This window comes from Dasypus novemcinctus, chromosome 21, assembly GCF_030445035.2.
Source record: "Dasypus novemcinctus isolate mDasNov1 chromosome 21, mDasNov1.1.hap2, whole genome shotgun sequence".
NCBI lineage: Eukaryota > Metazoa > Chordata > Mammalia > Cingulata > Dasypodidae > Dasypus > Dasypus novemcinctus.
Window position 1 is genome coordinate 61,564,604 of NC_080693.1, and position 19,666 is coordinate 61,584,269.

Genomic DNA, 19,666 nt, shown 5'->3' on the forward strand with positions numbered 1-19,666 from the left:
TTGAGCTAAGATGTGGTCCCCACGTTGAAAGAGCTGTCATTCTAGTAAGTACGTAAATAATTTCTAACATCAGAACAATTTATGACAGCAGATATTGGATACCTAATTAAATATGGTAATACATTTCTGTAGGATAGTAAAAAAATCTTCACATCCCAGGAATGAAATTCCATAGCAAAAGATATTATCTTGGTTGGGGAGGGGGATACCTTGATAAAGTCAAATAACGAAAAATTTTAAAGTGATAAGTTTCATCAAAGTAAAGTTATAGCACTTCTTTGACAAAAGAGACCATGGAAGAGTTGCAGTGATCAAGACAGTATGGTGTTGGCATGAGGATACACTTATAGTCAATGGAACAGAACAGAGCCCAGAAAAGACATCATATACCCAGTTTTTCATGCTAGAAATCCTCAGTCATCTTTGACTGCATCCTCACCAAATTCTCATGACTTCATTCTCTAAAATCAATCTCTACAGCTCTTTGGATCAGTTCAGGCCTCAACTGTGGATGTCTTTGTCTCTAACTTCTCTTACTTCAATCTGTTCTCTACACCAACAAAGTCTCCAAAACAGGTGTAAAACATGCCAGTTTTAGAGGACACATTCTCTGCCTTTCCCATGATCCCTATCCAAGCCCACAGAATACCAAGTTTGGGGAAGGCGACCTCCATTCCTATGTACTTTCCCTATAGGGAGAGCGACTCATCTGAGTGGTCAGAATGGTATGAGGACTGTGCACATATAGAATAGGTCTTTCCAGAATGTATCTCTGAAAAACTGGTGTTTCCCTCCTCCTACTCTTGGGGCAAACATGGAACTGGAGCTAGGGCCTGGTTTCTAAAAGGCCATCTCTCTGTGTTCAATAGATGTTAGTCTATGGTCTCTGAATTTCCATATGAATGACTGGGAAGTGCTGCTCTGCAGACCTAATCTCTCCATCCCAAGGTCTAACCCGGGGAGCAGGTATTAGAGAGCTCTTATGGGTAACTCATCCAAACTAGCCTTTCCAGTTTAGCTTTACCAATAGTACAGCTGATATTTGCATCTATACTCAACTTCCATGTCTATTTATTAATTGGTACAGAACTTAAAGGGGAAAAGAGATATGATCATCGTCTACAAAACACATCTCCAATATCTTAAAAACTTTACTGGCTCACCACTGCTTCCAGATATATATGTCTTGGTCTGGCATGGAAAGATGTTTCACATAATCTGAAAACAATTAAAACCTTCCCTCCCTGTGCTTTGGTCAACCCAAACTAACCACTCTTCCCCACAGATAGCATGTTTTCATACTTTACTTCCCCATAAACTGTTCCTTAGCCTGGCACGCTCTTCTGCCCAAGTAAACCTGAACTTATTCACTTTCAAAGTCAGTTCACATTTGAATCTTATTCAACTTCCCTAGGCTAAACTACTCACATCCTCCTGTGTTGCTCTCACTTTGAGTGTTTACCAATAATCCCAATGGGACTAAGAGTCCCTTGGTAACAAGATTACATCTATTCATCTTCTGGTCTCCTAGTGCTTTACCCAAAGTAAATACTTAAGAATATGCCAGATGCTGTAAATGAGAAAGTGACCATAAAGTCTGGAGTGGAGGCCTCAAATATCCAACTTGTAACTCTGTATGAGGAGTTGGCAAACTTTCTGTAAAAGCCAGATAGTAAATATTTTAGATTTTGAGAACCACAGTCTCTGTCACAACTCAGCCCTGCCAATGCAGAGCGAAAGCAGCCACAGACAATACATAAATGAAAGAATGTGGCTATGTTCCAATAAAACTTTATTTGCAGAAATAAATGGCAGGCAAAAGATGGAAACAACCTAAGTATTCACCAACCAATGAATAGGTAAACAAAATGTGGTAGAAATATACAATGGAATACTATGCTGCTTTAAGAAGAGATGAAACTGGGACACATATAATAACATGGATGAAACCTGAGGACATAATGCTAAGTGAAATAAGCCAGACACACAAGGACAAATATTGTATGCTCTCACAAATATGAACTAAATGCAGAGAATAAACATAAGGAGTTAAAACTTAGACTATAGGTTACTAGGAGATAGGATAAGGACTGAGAAGGGATACTGATGCTTAACGTATGCAGAATTTTCAATTAGCTTGACTGGAAAAGTGTGAAAATGGATGGAATTGATGGTAACACATTATAATAAGTAAAACTAACATGGCTGGTTTATAAACAGAATTGTGGCTCAAGGGGTGGTCTAGAGATATAAATGCCAGTTGAAAGAAAGCTAGAGAATAATCTAGGGACTGAGTAACATTGAACCCAGAGGTAACTGGGATTGTGGTTAAAAGTACAAATAAAACAATGTTCTTCTATGAACTAGAACAAATGTATGTCACTATTACAAGGTGGTAAGACCATAGCGATGCACAGGAAAAATACAAAAGTGTAACTTATGGCCTACAGTTAACAGCAATATTGTTAACATTCTTGCATTAGTGTGAAAGAAGGTACCATATCAACACTAACAATCAATAACAAGGGGGTATAGGATTTTTTCTATTGGACTAAGGAAAATGTTGAAAGGTTTACTGGGGCAATGACTGCACAACTCTAATGAAAGTGAGAGCAGCTGAGTGGACAATGTGGATAGAATGCCTAAGGACTTTACAACATAGTGAACCATATGGTGGAAGATGGACTATGGTTAGTACAAATATGAAAGTGTTCTCTCCTGAACTATAACAAATGTTCAATACTAATACACAGTATTAATAATAAGGGTTGTATGGAAAAAAGATACCAAGTGTATGCTATGGACCATAGTGGTAATAGTCTGATCATGTTCTTTCATAATATGTAAATGTTCTACAACAATGTAAGGTATTGGTGGAAGGATGATGTGTGGCAATTCTATACATTGTGCATGACTGTTCTGTAAGTTCACGACTTTTACATATATATATTATATACTTTTTAAAAAAAGTGGCAGGCTATTTTGGGTTGTGGGCCATAGTTTGCCAACCCCTGCTCTATATAACCAAAAACATCCTTGACCTCCTGCTTTCCTGTCTCCTATATTTAAGTATGAGACTCTATCCAAATTGCCATTTTAAATATTTTTATCTCATAGCATAGCATGAAAAATAAAGTTTCTCCACAACAGAAATCTCTACCCATGCATGGGCAAGTGGCTCTTTACCAACTTCCCTGTGTCTAGAAACTCAGACAGTGAGTGCTATCTATTATCTAACCCCTTGCCCACATTTGAGCATATCAGTTTCCTGCTATAATTTCTTCAATAGGTCTCCATTTCCTACAGTAGTGATGATGATGATGATGAGGACAAAGACAACAGCAGCAGCAACAGAAAGCAATTAACATTTACTTCACATTTAAGTGACAGGTACTGTCTAAGCATTTTATACAATAAGAATTAATCCTATGAAGTAGGTAGTATTATCACTGGAGTAATAGAGAAGGTAATAGTTTGCCCAAGGTTATACAGCAAGCGACAGAGTTGGGGTTCAAACCCAGACAATCTGGCCCTAGGGCCTTTGTGGTAAAATAACTGCTCTTAGGGAGTGGAGGTGGCTCAAGTAATTAAGCGCCTCTATCTCACATGGGAGGTCCCAGGTTTGGTTCCTGGTGCCTCCCAAAGAGGAGACAAGCAGACACAGAGAGTACACAGAGAGCAAACAGCAAGCACAAACAAGGAGGGTGAGGGAATAAATAAATTTAAAAAAAAAAATAACTGCTCTTCCAAAGCCTAGGTGTTAAGCATGACTAACTAAAAAACACCTTCATGACATGGCCCCTGACTAGGTTATCTTCTGCTATATCTGCTCCCCCAATATGTTTTTAATTAGTAAAATAAATGACCAGTAACTTGATTAGTGCACCGTTTCCCATCTCTATTTCTATAAAATATTCTCCACAATTTATAAATTAGTACAAAGCAAAAGGTAAACTGATAAATTATTCTTTAAAATGCAATGTGAGATTTAGTAGGATTAACTTTAATTATATGCTCTGAAAAGATGCATAAGACTATATAGTCTATAGGTAATAGATTATGTTCTTCATGTCATGTTTCACCTAGTTAAAACTTTCTCCAAATAATACCCCATTACATTACATATTAAAAAAGAATGTTTTGTGTGATTTATGTATCTTAAAAAAAAAAGATAATAAAAAAGGGAAAAAATAAAAATAAATAAAAAAGAATATCTTTAACTAAAAAAATATTTTAAAAAATTTTCATAGCAACATATATTAGACTGACAGCTAACTTCATTAACCAGACTAGCATAGACAATATAATCAATGACATTTCTTACATGTTACCCCTATTTCTTTCTCCTTAAAAAAGTATGGGGGAGGGAAACGGACTTTGGCCCAGTGGTTAGGGCGTCCGTCTACCATATGGGAGGTCCGCGGTTCAAACCCCGGGCCTCCTTGACCCGTGTGGAGCTGACCATGTGCAGTGCTGATGCGCGCAAGGAGTGCCGTGCCACACAAGGGTGTCCCCCGCTTGGGGGAGCCCCACGCGCAAGGAGTACGCCCGTGAGGAAAGCCGCCCAGCGTGAAAAGAAAGAGCAGCCTGTCCAGGAATGGCGCCACCCACACTTCCCGTGCTGCTGACAACAGAAGCGGACAAAGAAACAAGACACAGCAAAGAGACACCAAGAACAGACAACCGGGGGAGGGGGGAAATTAAATAAATAAATAAATCTTAAAAAAAAAAAAAAAAAAAAGTATGGGGGAGAGAAACTGATGTAGCTCAAGCAGTTGAGCACCTGCTTTCCACGTACGAGGTTCCAGGTTTGATCCCCAGTACCTCCTAAAAAAAACCACCAAAAAAACTATGGGTGGTAGGAGGCATCCTTACAACTGTCTTTAATGAGAATACTAGAGTGTTTTACCACTGAACACCATGTTTTTATCATATTAAGAAAGTCCCTTATTTTTTTATCTTGAACAGAGACTGAATTTTGTTATCTAACAAAAAGTATGATTTTCTTCTTGAACTTACTAATTTAATGAATTACATTAACAGAATTCCTAATGTTAAACTATCTTTGCATTCCTAGAATATAAACTCTCCAGACTATGCATGATGCAAATATCCCAACCATTTTCTTTATTTATATTGTCTTTTTAAGGTTTTGATAATAGCAACCTCTTAAAATAAGCTGGAAACTATCTTTTTTTCCCCTATACTGTGGAAGAGTTTAAATAATATTGGAATAATATGTATCATGACAGTTCATTAGAGTACAACTTTTAAGTCATCCAGGCCAGTTGGCTTTATTTGGGGGGGGGGGTTGGGAGGAGGTGTGAAATTTTTTTTTAAAAGATTTTTTTCAATGCATTTTTATGACTACTGATCTAAGTTTTTTCCTTCTTTTTAAAAATATGTTAATAATTTCTGTTTTATTGCATTGTAAAGTTGTTTGACTTTTTGTCTCAACCAAACCACAACCTCCTCTAAAGCAGGGGTCATAATGACTGGTACATAACAGGATATGAAAATGTAAAGATAATATACCCACCCACACACATATAATAGATATGTTTTAGCTGTTATAAATATTAGATAGATATATCTGTCATCTACCAATATAAATGATGGGGCCAGTTCCCTCAATGGGCAGAGCCACTTAGTGTCACAGTAACTCTACTTCCTAAGCAAACTGCATCTCTATCTCTATTGCGTGTCTCAAACTTAATCATAAAAGGGAAATGAATTATGAACCTAAATGATTCAACCCCAAATTATCTTCAAGGTGGCTCCCAAGGAGAATACTGTATTATCATTTCCTTCTGATGAAACTGCGAATTATTACAGCCTTTGAGAAAAGACATCTGGAGATAACTATACAATTAGGAATATATATAACCCTTTGACCCAACAATTCCATTCCTACACATCTATCCCAGAGAAATAAAAGCACAGGTATATAAAAGATACATAGGGAGTTTTATTGCAGCAGTGTGGTAAAAAAAAAACTGAAGTGAATGGCCATCAAAGGGAGAATAAATGAATTGCAGCAAATAAAGAGAATGAGTTAAGTTTTACTTGGCTTAGAAGAATTTACATGACGTAATATTATGAAAAAAAAAAAAGTAAGATACAAAGATGTAAAACTCCCTTAAGTGTGATACACAAACACACTTTTTTTTCCTTTTATGTGTTTATATGAGCTGGGAGGAGGGTAGTAAAGAACATATATCAGGGAAACGGACTTTGGCCCAGTGGTTAGGGCTTCCGTCTACCACATGGGAGGTCCGCGGTTCAAGCCCCGGGCCTCCTTGACCCGTGTGGAGCTGGCCCATGCGCAGTGCTGATGCGCGCAAGGAGTGCCCTGCCACGCAGGGGTGTCCCCCACGTAGGGGAGCCCCACGCGAAAGGAGTGCACCCATAAGGAGAGCCGCCCAGCGCGAAGGAGGGAGCAGCCTGCCGAGGAATGGCGCCGCCCACACTTCCCGTGCCGCTGACGACAACAGAAGCGGACAAAGAAACAAGACGCAGCAAAAAGACACAGAAAAAAAAAAAAAACAGACAACTGGGGGAGGGGAGGGGAATTAAATAAATAAAAAATAAATCTTTAAAAAAAAAAAAAAAGAACATATATCAGACTATAATATATATTATAACATTAATATATGATATATAATATAAATATTATCCCATATGGAGAAAACTAAGAAGGGGTATGAGTGGAATTTCAGATTTTTTTTTAACATTCTTTTTTTTTTTTGAGGTACTGGGGCTGGATATTGAACCCGAAACCTTGCATGTGGAAAGCCAGCACTCAACCACTGAGCCACATTGGCTCCCCTGAGCTGGTTTTTTCATTTGTTTTGCTTGTTGTTTATTTTCGTTTTTTTTAGGAGGTACCAGAAACCGAACCCAGGATCTCCCATGTGGGAAGCAGGTCTCAACCACTTGAGCCACATATGCTCCCTAAGATTCTTCCTTGTGCTTTTCCTTAATGTTATAAATTTAAAAATAAATAAATAAAAAGGAAACTGGGGAAACGGACTTTGGCCCAGTGGTTAGGGCGTCCGTCTACCATATGGGAGGTCCGCGGTTCAAACCCCGGGCCTCCTTGACCCATGTGGAGCTGGCCCATGCGCAGTGCTGATGCGCGCAAGGAGTGCCGTGCCACGCAAGGGTGTCCCCCGCGTGGGGGAGCCCCATGCGCAAGGAGTGCGCCCGTGAGGAGAGCCGCCCAGCGTGAAAAGAAGGTGCAGCCTGCCCAGGAATGGCGCCACCCACACTTCCCGTGCCGCTGACGACAACAGAAGCGGACAAAGAAACGAGACGCAGCAAATAGACACCAAGAACTGACAACCAGGGGAGGGGGGGCAATTAAAATAAAATAAAAATAAATCTTTAAAAAAAAAAAAAAAAAAAAGGAAACTGCGTCATATATTCAGGGAAAAAATTAAGTTATTGTCATTGGATAAAAAAAAAAAAACAAAAAAAAAAAACCACTGCCCCATCCATTCTATCCTGGAGATAATCTGCATCCTAATGACTGTACAGGAGCAACTGCATCTTTGTACATGAGAAAGAAAGCATATCTTCAACAGTGCTTTGTTTCTTTCCAGGTCTCACCTGGGCTGCAGTGGCTGCAGTTTGGAGGAGGCGGGACTCTTCCCACAGGCACCGGGCCACAATTCGGGCAATTTCCATTGGTTTCTCAAGGTATCTGCTCTATAGGCAGGAGAGAAAGAGAATGAAAAACAGAGGCAGAATATGGAGATGTAGACCATACTGAAGACAACAGCTTAAATAAGTACTTCCTTCATCTCATTTTCACAAGATGAGGAAAGCATTATTTACTACATGAAACAATACAGCATAGGCATTAGAGTCTGGCTGAAATCAGTGGGGAATGAAGGGGAGAAGAGAAGAAAAATGAGAGGTTATGATGAGCTATGTTATTTCTTTGGGAGAAGGCACATTCACCTGAGTCTTTATCAGTATGTAATCCTGGTATTATAGGGTATACTGACAACTGACTTTGTCAAAGAGTATACAGTTATGGTCCAACCTGTAACATTTAAAAGTAAGCTTCATTTCCCTATAGGGAATCTAGTTACAATTGTCTTGTTACTTCTACTGTGAAAAGAAAAGGTGGCCTCTGAATTTCAGATAGGATGCTCATGGGTAGTAGAAAGAGATTTGATGAAGGGTTAATTGCTTCTCCTTTGATTTATAGTACAAGATAGGTTCTGTTCTCATTACTTAGCCAAAGGACAAAAGAAATACTTTCAGGAAAGAAAGATAAAACTCTAACTGCAAGTTCAGTTTCTCCTCCTACTCAGTTTCTCATCATACCTGAAGAAACTGCTTGATTCTTCGCAGATTGTGCTGATAGAGAACATTTGACTCTTGTAGGAAGCGGCTATACTGCTGGTCAATCTCGCCCAAGAGATTATGAAACACCAAAGTGGCATGTGATTCCTTGCTGGCAGCATATGCCCTAGGAAAAGGAAGAACAAAGAAGAATGATTCTGAAACCCACATATACAAAGACATATAAATCATTAAGAAGGAGGAGGGAGCAGATGTGGCTCAAGGGGTTGAGCTCCCACCTCCTACAAGGGAAGTCTTGGGTTTGGTTCCTGGTGCTTCCTGGAAAAAACAAACAAACAAAGAGCAAAACAAATGAAAAAACCAATTCAGGAAAGCAATGTGGCTCAGTGGTTGAGCGCCAGCTTCCCACATACAAGGTCCTGGGTTCAATGCCCAATACCTCAAAAAAAAAAAAAAAACGAGGAAAAAGAGCAAGGGATCAAGGCAAACCTGGTGTTACAATGCACTTATTTTAGACTCTTCTTACTCAGCAACAATAAATACCACCAATTTAATAATCTTAACAATTACACAGATATTAATCACTATCATAGTCTGTACATATAAAATATTTGAGTAAAGTGGATAGACCTACTGTTTGCTTTAAATTCACAGTCAACTCTGCAGTCAATTAATAGCAAATAAGCAATCCCAGGCTGGGATATCTTATTTCCAGCATCTCTGAATACCTCTCTGTTCCCTCACCAAATAAGGGTGTGGATTCAGGAAAAAACTAGGTCATAATAACATAGGACATAATCAAACCAAAATTTGCAGGTGAACCTGATGTCATTCAGTGAAGGAAAGAACTGTTTGATTACTGTGTCATTATCTCTTCTAGTGTAGTGGATTGAATTGTGTAACCCAGGTTAGACATGTTCTTGGTTTTGGTTTGCATTCTCTTGGGTGTGGACCCATAGCAAATAAGACCTTTTGAAGACGTTACTTCAGTTAAAGTGTAGTCCAAAAGATTCAGATTGGGCTTTAATCTGGATTCCTGTAGTCCTTTATAAGCAGAATGAAATTTGGACATAGGAAGAAAAAGTCATGAAAGAAGCTGGAAGTCAACAGAACCCAGAGGAGAAAGAAAGATATTGCCACGTGCACTGACACTGTACAGAAAAGCCAAGGACCACGGACTCCCAGCAGCCAGCCCCAGAATCCCACAGTCTACAAAGCATCGCCTTGCTGATGCCTCAATTTTGGAATGTCTCCTAGCCTCAAAACCACAAGCCAATAAATTCTTGTTGTTTAAGCCAACCCACTGTATGATATTTGTTTTAGCAGCCAGAAAACTAAGACTCTATGGCCAAAGTTTATTCCCCTTACCCTCTGTCTCCTTTAATTAAAGGGGAATCACAAGTGTGGACCCAAATTTCTACCTATGACAGAATTCTCACTCAGATCAAAAATATTTCAGCACGTGAATGAAACCGAAATCAACCTTCAAAATTATTACCAGGGAAGCGGATTTGGCTCAAGTGATAGAGCATCTGCCTACCATATAGGAGGTCCAGGGTTCAAACCCAGGGCCTCCTGACCCATGCGGTGAGCTGGCCCACGCACAGTGCTGATGCACGCAAAGAATGCTGTGCCATGCAGGGGTGTCCCCTGCGTAGGGGAGCCCCACGTGCAAGGAGTGCGCTCTGTAAGGAAAGTTGCCCCGAGTGAAAACAAGTGCAGTCTGCCCAGGAGTGGCGCCACACACACACAGCTGATGCAGCAAGATGATGCAACAAAAAGAGACACAGATTCCCAGTGCTTCCTGATAAGAATCCAAGTGAACACAGAAAAACACACAGCAAATGGACACAAAGCAGACGAGGGGTAGGGGGGAGGAAAGGGAGAGAAATAAATACCTTTTTAAAAAATAAAAAAAGCTATTACTAAGCAAAATGTGCTGAGACAGCTGCCTATATGCCCTTCTAATACAGAAAATGTTTTTATAAGACTAAGAGAACCTCCTTATTTCCTGATCTCTCTCACCTATCACCTATACTGATAAGTTTGGTTTTTTTTTTTTTTTTAACGAAATAGCTAAGTGTGAAGCTAAAGCAAATAATGTCTTTTGACTCAAACCAAAATCTAAACTTGGAGAATTTCTCATGCAGGACTTACCAATCTTGACTCTCAATCCAAGGGGCCAGAAACTGCCGTAACTCCATTGGGAAGCTGTCACTGTACAACTGATGAAGCTGCTCCAGATACCGTGTGTCGAGCTGCTGCAGCTGATTCCATTGTGCCATCCTGCTGGAAACAGGGTCCCAACTGTAAACCAAATTGCCCATACAGTCACCATGAGCCCCAGTAGGGGTAACAATCCAGAAATGCCCTATTTACCCAACACAGGTGTCAGGTCTGTGAGTAGGGTAAAAGAGATGCTTTGGAAGGGATCCTGCATGTTTCTCACAATTTAGAATGATGTATACACAGTCACAATCTCTGGATGTGGAACCACATCCCAGCTTCTTCTAATCAGAGATGAGTAGGTAGGCATGGTGCCAAGTGCTGAAATCTACTACAGCTTGTATGAAGTTGGGAGCAATTAGTTAACTTCTAGATCTCCATTTCCTCATCTATGAAATCGAGATCATGGTTCCCACTCCTTATGACTATTGAGATAGTATTTCTAAAGCACCCAGCTGAGTGCCAAGCACATAATAGATGTTCAACGAATTTCAGTTCCTTTCTTTCCATCCTACATTCCCTTTAAAGTGAACCGAGTAAACCTGAACTCAGAAAAATGTGGACTGTGGATGTTGAGGACAGAAAGCTAATTCTAAGACCACAGATTTAAAGCATAATCAAGGATCTGTCCGCAATTCTCTCTCAATGAAAAGCAACTTTTCTTCCTTTTTATTAGAGCAGTTGTAGGTTTACAGAAAAATCATGCAGAAAGTACAGTTCTTATATACCCTCCCCCACCTTACACACAGTTTCCCCCTATTATCAGCATTTTATATTAGTGTGGTACCTTTGATATAATTTTTTTAAAAAGATTTATATTTTATTTATTTCTCTCCTCCCCCCAAGTCCCCCTCCATTGTCTGTTTTCTGTGTCCATTCACTGTATGTTCTTCTGTGACTGCTTCTATCCTTGTAAGTGGCACCGGGAAACTGTGTTGCTTTTTGTTGCATCATCTTGTTGTGTCAGCTCTCCGCGTGTGTGGCGCCATTCCTGGGCAGGCTGCACTTTCTTTCGCACCGGGAGGCTCTCCTTATGGGGCGCACTCCTTAGGTGTGGGGCTCCCCTATGCGGGCGACACCCCTGCGTGGCACGGCACTCCTTGCACGCATCAGCACTGTGCATGGGCCAGCTCCACATGGGTCAAGGAGGCCTGGGGGTTTGAACCGCAGACCTCTCATGTGGTAGGCGGACGCCCTATCCATTGGGCCAAGTCCGCTTCCCTTTTTTTATATAATTGATGAACCAATATTATTATATTATTAACTGAAGTCCATAGTTTACAGTCAGTTCACTCTTGTGTTGTGCTGTTCTATGGTTTGAATCCCCGCCCCCCATTTTTATTGTGGTAACACAGACATGAATATATAACACAAAATTTCCCATTTTAACAGTTTTCAAATACAAAATTCAGTGGTGTTAATTACATTCACATGTTGTGCTAACATCATCACCATCCATTACCAAAACTTTTTGATCACCCCAAGTAGATATTCTATACCCATTAAGCATTAACTCCTCATTTCCCACCTTGCCCCTGGTAACTTGTATCTAATTCTGACACTATGAATTTGCACATTCTAGTTATTTCATATCATATAAATGATCATACAATATTAGTCCTTGTATCTGGGTTATTTCACTCAGCATGTTGTCCTCAAGGTTCATCCATGTTGTAGTATGTATCAAAACTTCATTCCTTTTTACAGTTGAGTAATATCCCATTGTATGAAAATACCATATTTTAGCTATCCATTTATCTGTTAATGACATGGATTGCTTCCATCTTTGCAACTGTTAATAATAATACTGCTGTGATAATTGTGTGCAAGAATCTTTTCAAGTCCCTGCTTTCAATTCTTATGGGTATATACCTAGAAGCAGGATTGCCAGGTCATATGGTAATTTTAAACTTAACTATCTGAGGAACCACTCAACTGTTTTCCACAGCAGTTGAACTATTTTACCTTACCATCCACAATGAATGAGGGTTCCTATTTCTCCACATCCTTGACAAATTTTATTTTTTACTTTTCAAATAACAGCCATTGTAGTGGTATCTCACTGTGGTTCTGATTCACATTTCCCTAGTGGCTAATGATATTGAGCTACTTATCATGTGCTTATTGGCCATATGTGTATCTTCTTTGGAGAAATGTTTATACTCGGGTATCTTTTTGTGATTGAGTTGTCAGAATTCTTTATATACATCTTTATAGGGGTTTTTGTATATTCTTGACATTTTGGTTCCAAAATATATTTTCTCACTGGGTAGGTTGTCCTTTAACTTTCTTGATAATGTCCTTTGATGCACATGTTTTTTTATTTTGATGAAGTATAATTTATCTACTTTTCTTTATTGCTCATGCATTTGGTGTAAAGTTTAAGAATTCACTACTTAATACAAGGTCTTGAAGATGCTCCCCTAAATTTCTTGTAGGAATTTATAGTTACAGTTCTTATTTTAAGGTCTTTGATCCATTTTGAGTTAATTTTTGTTTATGCTGTGAAGTAAGGGACATCTTCACTCTTTTGCATATGGATATCAAGTTTTCCCAGTACCACTTGTTGAAGAGACCATTCTTTCCCCAATAAATAGATTTGGCACCCTTGTCAAAAATTAATTGTCCACAGATATGAGGGTTTAATTCTGAAATCACAATTCTTTTTCATTGGCTTATATGTCTGTCCATGTACCAGTAGCATACTGTTTTGATTACTGTAACTTTGTAATAAGTTTGAAAATCAGGAACTGTGAGTCCTCCAATTTCATTCTTTTTGTTTCAAGATGGTTTTGGCTATTCATGGCCCCTTGTCCATCTATATGAATTTGAAGATCGGCTTCTCCATTTCTGCAAAGAAGGCTGTTGGAATTTTGATTAGAATTGCTTCAAAACTAAATCACTTTGGGTAGTACTGACATCTTCACAATATTGAGGGAAATGGACGTGGCTCAACCAATTGGGCTTCTGTCTACCATATAGGAGGTTCAGGGTTCAATGCCCAGGGCCACCTGGTGAGGGCAAGCTGGCCCACAGGGAGGGCCAGCTCATGCGGAGGGTGAGCTCATGTGGAATGCCAGCTCACACAGAATGCTGCCCCATGCAGGAATGCCAGCTGATGCTGAGAACTGGTGCAGCAATATGACGCAAAAAGAGACACAGAGAAGAGAAAATAAGAAGACGTAGCAGGTGGCGCAAGAGAGTAATCGCCTCTCTTCCAATCTGGAAGGTCCCAGGATTAGCTCCCAGAGTCGCCTAATGAGAATATAAGCAGACACAGAAGAACACACAGCAAATGGACACAGAGAGCAGACAACAGGGGAACAGGGCGGGGAGAAATAAATCTTTAAAAAACAAAACAAAACAATATTGAGTTTTCCAATCCATGAACAAGGAATGCCTTTCCATTTATTTAGGTCTTCTTTAATTTTTTTCAATAATGTTTTACAGTTTTCCATGTATAAGTCCTTTATAGCCTTATTTCAATTTATTTCTAGATATTTGATTCTCCTAGTTACTATTGTAAATGGAAATTTTTTTCTTGATCTCCTTTTCAGATTGTTTATTCCTAGTGTATAAAACACTACTGATTTTTACCTGTTGATCTTGTAACCTGACATTTTGCTGAATTCCTCTAATAACTCTGTTACGCAGTGTATTTTCCAGGATTTTCTATATATAGGATCATATCATTTGCAAACAAGCAAAGTTTTATTTCTTCCTTTCCAATTTGGATGCCTTTTATTCACCCCTAGCCCCATTTGCTCTGGCTAGAATTTCCAGTACAATGTTAAATAGCAGAGGTGAAAGTGGGCATTCTGTCTTCTTCCTGATCTCAGAGGGGATACTTTCAGTCTTTTACTGTGGAGTATGATATTTGCTGTGGGTTTAATTTTTAAATTTTTTAGTCTGGGATGGGAAAGAAGGGAAGCAAAATAACACGGATACAAGCTGTCCTCAGGTTCATGAATACTCAGGTGAAACGCTCAAGTATGAGAAACCAAACTGGTTAATCACCTTCTTTTAGTTCTCTTTCTTCAGCTTGGGTCGTCACAAGAAGTTCTCAAAACACCTACAAGTAATAGCTAAAGACTAAATTATGTTCAGAACACAGTAAACTGAAATGGTTCTCTGGGGTAATAAGAACATTTCGGGAAAGATTCAATATACTCAAACACATGTTATTAACTACAGTTCTTGATTTATTTCCCAGAGAAGGTATGAAGAAGCACCTAATTACACACTGGTCCATCCATAAAAATGATTCAGCAAACCAATGAAAAACCCAGAGTCTTCTCCTGTTCTCAAGGTAAGAAATTTTAATTTTCTATAGTGGTTTAGGATCAGGTTTCCTGATATGACATGAAAGGACTATGTTACAGTTCTCTCTTCTGTTTTTTGGGGCAGGAGGAGGAGGGAAGGGAGGCAGACACAAAATCCCCCACTATGAAGATAGTATCAATTAGTTACAGTCAGGAAAGCATAGGTACTTCAAGCAGACTTTTACACTGAATAAGAAAACGGCCCCACTCTACTCAATTTTTATGTTAACAATCCAAGGCAGCACTATCCTACTATCATAGTAGATAGTATGATAGCTGTGCTATTTCTTAAACCAGAATGCATCTAGTACATTTTTCCCCATAAAATTAATGCCTCAAAAATAATGGAATTTATGTTCTACTTCTTGGCCTAATCCCCATAGGTAACACTGTAATAATGATCCTACATGGAAGAAACAACAACAAAAAACCATTATAAATTAAACCCAAAAAGTAGATTGTATTTTCAAGGAGAACATAAGCAAATAATGATCTCCTTACAGACCACTTAGCCACAAACCATATTTAATTAACAGTAGCCACAGAACAAATCAGACCAAATGTTCTACATAAGAACAGAAAATCCTTAAGTGATCACTAGCCAAAGTGTCTAAGAAAATCATTGCCGAACAGCTTTGTTGCAATTTTGTAATGGACAATTATGTTAACATATAGTAGATGATAGCTGTGATGGTGTGAAGCTATATGTACCCCAGAAAAGTCTGTTCTTAAATTAATCCATTCCTGTGGGTGTGGGCCCATTGTAAGTAGGATCTTTTGGTGAGTAGGATCTTAAGTTAAGATGTGACCGACCTTATTCAGGGTAGGTCTTATTCCTCTTAATGGAATACTTTATAAGAGAATGAAATTTAGACAGAGAGAAAGACAGGGAAGCAAGAAGCTAGAAGCAACAAAATTCATAAGAGAAGGGAGAGACCAGCACACCCTGCCATGTGCCTTGCCATGTGACAGTTGAGTCCAAGATCTCAGGCAGCTGGTCTTCAGGAAGAAGGTATCATCTTGATGATATCTTGATTTGGATATTTTCACACCCTCAGAACTATAAGCTTGTAAGCTAAAAAATTCCCATTGCAAAAGCCAACCCACTTCTGGTATATTGCTTTCAGCATCCTAGCAAATTAGAACAATAGCATATAAAGGAAAGATAAGTGTCATCTTATCTGTTTTCTATAACGGAAGAGAAAAGAAAAATGAAAATGAAACAGCAAGTCATCAGAGACTTTCTGGACTTTACAAAACGGGAATTTCTCAACTCCTAGGGGATAACCTACCAACAAAAAGTTACGAGACAAAACAAACAAATAACTGTCTAATGTGGAACTTATTACTGTAAAGATCACTAAAAAAGTTTGTCCAAAGTCACATTTCTCATTTATACACTTCAATCTAAAGAAACCAAGGGATTATGTTGAGAAATACAAGCCAGGACCACTTAAAAAAGAGATTCATGACAACATTTCATAAAACTATTTTATACATTAAGACATATTTCTTATCCTTTTTTTTTTTTTTTTGGACGTACTGGGGATTGAACCCAGCACCTTGTACATGCAACGCAAAGCAGGTAGTCAACCACTGAGCTACACCCGCTCTGCTTGAATTTTTATTTTATATTTTTGGAGGTACCGGGGATTGAATCTAGGACCTGGTATATGGGAATGGATTTCTGATAGAGGTGAAGGGAGGCCAAGGAGAAGAACAGAAAATGATCTAAAGATAATTTTTTAACAATATTGCAAAGAAAACACTCAAAGCTTTTTCTTTGGGTGTTATCCACACTCTATATAAGAAGTTCCTATATTTTTAAATAGATATTTATCTGTTGCCTACAATAAGCTCTTCTTTGTTGTTGGGAAAGGCCCAGTGACTAAGGCAACCAAAGTATAAAGTAACATAGAAAATGACTTGTACTATTTTCTATAGAAAAAAAGGCCTTTTGAGATTTATTTTTAATTTTAAAATTAATAATGTTCACTGTGGAATATCAGAAAAAATACAGAAAAGAAAAAAGACAATAAAATCACCCATATCTCATTATCTCACTGTCCATAACTATAATGGACATGTTGATGTAATTCCTTTTAATCTTTTTCAGGATGTGTATATATATTTTAGTTCTTTTTTAAACAGCTGGAATCACAGTATTTTTACAGTTTTATATTCTCTTTTAAAGCTTATCATATAGTAAACATTTTTCTATGAAAATAAGATTTTGCCTAAATCCCACAAAACATCTCTTTGGTTTCTATTAATGTTTGTAATATAATCCTGATAATCTCATTGAGGGACACAGAATTTATTTATATTTGCAAGTTCCAACTTATTTATCCTCATCACACCACATTCCAAAAATAATCTAAGGTAGCTGCAAACTCCTTCAAGTAGATGGGGAAGTGAAAAAAATGCAAAAAAAATAAGAGAAGGCAATTAATGCTAGAGAAAGACACGGAAATTTCATGAAATTTTCACTGTAGGATGAAAGGCATAATGGATGGGAGGCCACATTTATAATTACTCTAAACTTTAAGACTTTGGAATTTCAAAAAAAAAAAGATAATTTAAATTATAATTCAGGGGAGCAGGTATAGCTCTGTGACTGAGGCCTATTTTACATGTACGAGTTCCCAGGTTCAATCCTCAGTACCTTCTAAAAATAAAAAATAAAAATAAAATTATAATTCAAAACAAGCACATTTACTAAACATTTGCTTACAAATCCAACTATTACCGTTAAAAGAGGTAAGATTAGATATCTGCCTTTTTGGTAAGATCTGCCTTTTCAATAAGAAGTCTACTATAAATCCAGTTTTGACTGCCCAAAAAGAGAGAATAGTAACCTCGAGTGCTCAATCTGAAACAAATCATTTTAATTTTCAACTATATTCTTACTAATAAGATATACTTTAAAGTCAGAAACCAACTTTTCCTTGTGAAAAAAGGCACTGACATTTAAGAATTGTAGATCCCTAGTAATATGAATAAAATTTGAATATATGAAAGTTGTGCTAATTAGTGGGAAGCAGTGCTCAGAGAAGTGAGGGAAAGAACAGTTTTTAATGACAGGAGCACCCCATTTCAAAAAATCTACTATTCCACTTTTGTTAGCCAGGTACATTTTTTTCCCATTGCAAATTTACAGCAATTGTAAAAGGCAGAGACTACTAGAAATGTGAACTGTAAAAGGAAGGAAAACCTAGTGTTCTAATCCATGAAAGGACAATCAGGATTTAAAAAACAAAACCAAAAGAACTACCCAAGATCTAGTGCTCACCCAGCTAATTTTACGAAAAGATTTTGAGAAGTGTGAATTGCCAACACCTTTCATTATCTCAAATCTAATAGCGTTAAGTAATTTTTTAAAATGACACATTCTCCATTTGGGATAGGCACCATATTTGCTCACAACTATTTCAGATGAAAGCCTGAAGAGCAGATGGCCTGGAGGTTTATCTTGCCTACCATTTATCAGCTCTTTGTTTTGGGGAAAGTTACTTGACTGCTGAACTGGCTTCCTCTTTAGTAAAACTGAGAACTATTTCTCCTTTGAAGTGTTAAAAGAAGTAAAGGGGCTTACAGCACCCCTCCTGCACAGTGCTGCTGTACTGTTCTTTCTCTGTGTGACACCAATCAGCAATATTTCCTCAATGCCCTGGGAGGCAGTGAAACACAGATTAATTTATCAGATTAGCTAGGTTTTGAGTGATAATTGCTTAGTCAGCTTTCCCTGCTATGTAAAATGCCTGCAGAAGAAAACATAAATTAAATATAAATAAAAAACAAAAAACAAACAAACAATGACAACAACAAAACAAATAAAAGGCCAGCAGTTTAATGGGTCTTTTTATCATTTCCTGAGGGAGAGATTTAGTAATTCTGTGATTTGGGTTATTTGTATAAGGGGAGGCTGGAAGGGTTAAGTGGTGTCCCAATCAAAGAGCTCCACATATATTTCACCTAAGGATAGCTCCATGTCCTAAAGAGACTAAAGGTAAAAATACTAATGATACTCAAAAAGAAAGAACAAGATGAGAAATAAGAACCTTGGTTAACTGGGCCAAGTAAATATTGATTATAGCTGGTATTTACATAGCACTTATTGTGTTGCCAGACACTGTTTTCTCAGGCACTCGACATATATTTATTTACTCATATCCCCATGACAACCCTATGAGACAGACACTAATCTTTGTGTTTTTTGTTTATTTAGTTTTTCTTTTTTTTTGATAGATATTATTTTTATCCCCATTTTTCAGAGGAAACTGAGGCAAAGAGAGGCTGAGTGGCCTACCCAAGGTCACACAGGTAGTAAAAGCATGGATCTGAGATCCTAATCCAATCTAATTTAATCCAAATAATCCAGTTTCAGAGAAATGCTTAGATGAACCAACTACATTTCACTGATTTTAAAGTAACCCATGAGTCAACCATGTAATGTTCAAATTAAAGGATTTATTAGGCCTGCTGTAGCTGGCCTACTTCTAGAATACTATTCTAATTGTATATATCAAAATTTAAATGAAGCACTTAAAAGAACAAACACATCCAGGAAAGGATGATCAGGGTGTTAAGAGTCCAAGAACTTCAGCATCTTGTCCAGGAGGGAGAAGACTTCGGGTGCAGGAAATGGGGTTAGGAGGAAAAGATATATTACAAAGGAGTGACTCTAAATTCTTGAAGATCTGCTCATAAGAGTATAAAATCTACTCCTGAATTCTGCCCTCTGGAGTAATCCCCTCTATATGCAGAGTTTTCCCACCCTGGCTGCAGATTAGAACTATGAG

General features: G+C 38.1%; 1 protein-coding gene across 15 annotated transcripts in view; it reads right to left on the minus strand.

Annotated features, from left to right (window-relative positions):
• STAT3 (signal transducer and activator of transcription 3) overlaps positions 1-19,666 on the minus strand; it is a 69,396-nt gene that overhangs the window by 23,534 nt on the left and 26,196 nt on the right. For 7 of the 15 annotated variants that reach the window (XM_058284275.1, XM_023582782.2, XM_071210668.1 and 4 more), the window contains 3 exons: positions 10,474-10,605; positions 8,338-8,482; positions 7,612-7,710 (listed from right to left, as the gene is read on the minus strand). In XM_058284275.1, the coding sequence (XP_058140258.1) occupies positions 7,612-7,710; positions 8,338-8,482; positions 10,474-10,601 (372 nt within the window). In that variant the 5' untranslated portion in view covers positions 10,602-10,605. Of the gene's footprint in view, positions 1-7,611; positions 7,711-8,337; positions 8,483-10,473; positions 10,624-19,666 lie in introns of all 15 variants that reach the window. The other 8 variants (XM_004472451.4, XM_004472450.5, XM_004472452.5 and 5 more) reach the window with 2 other exon arrangements.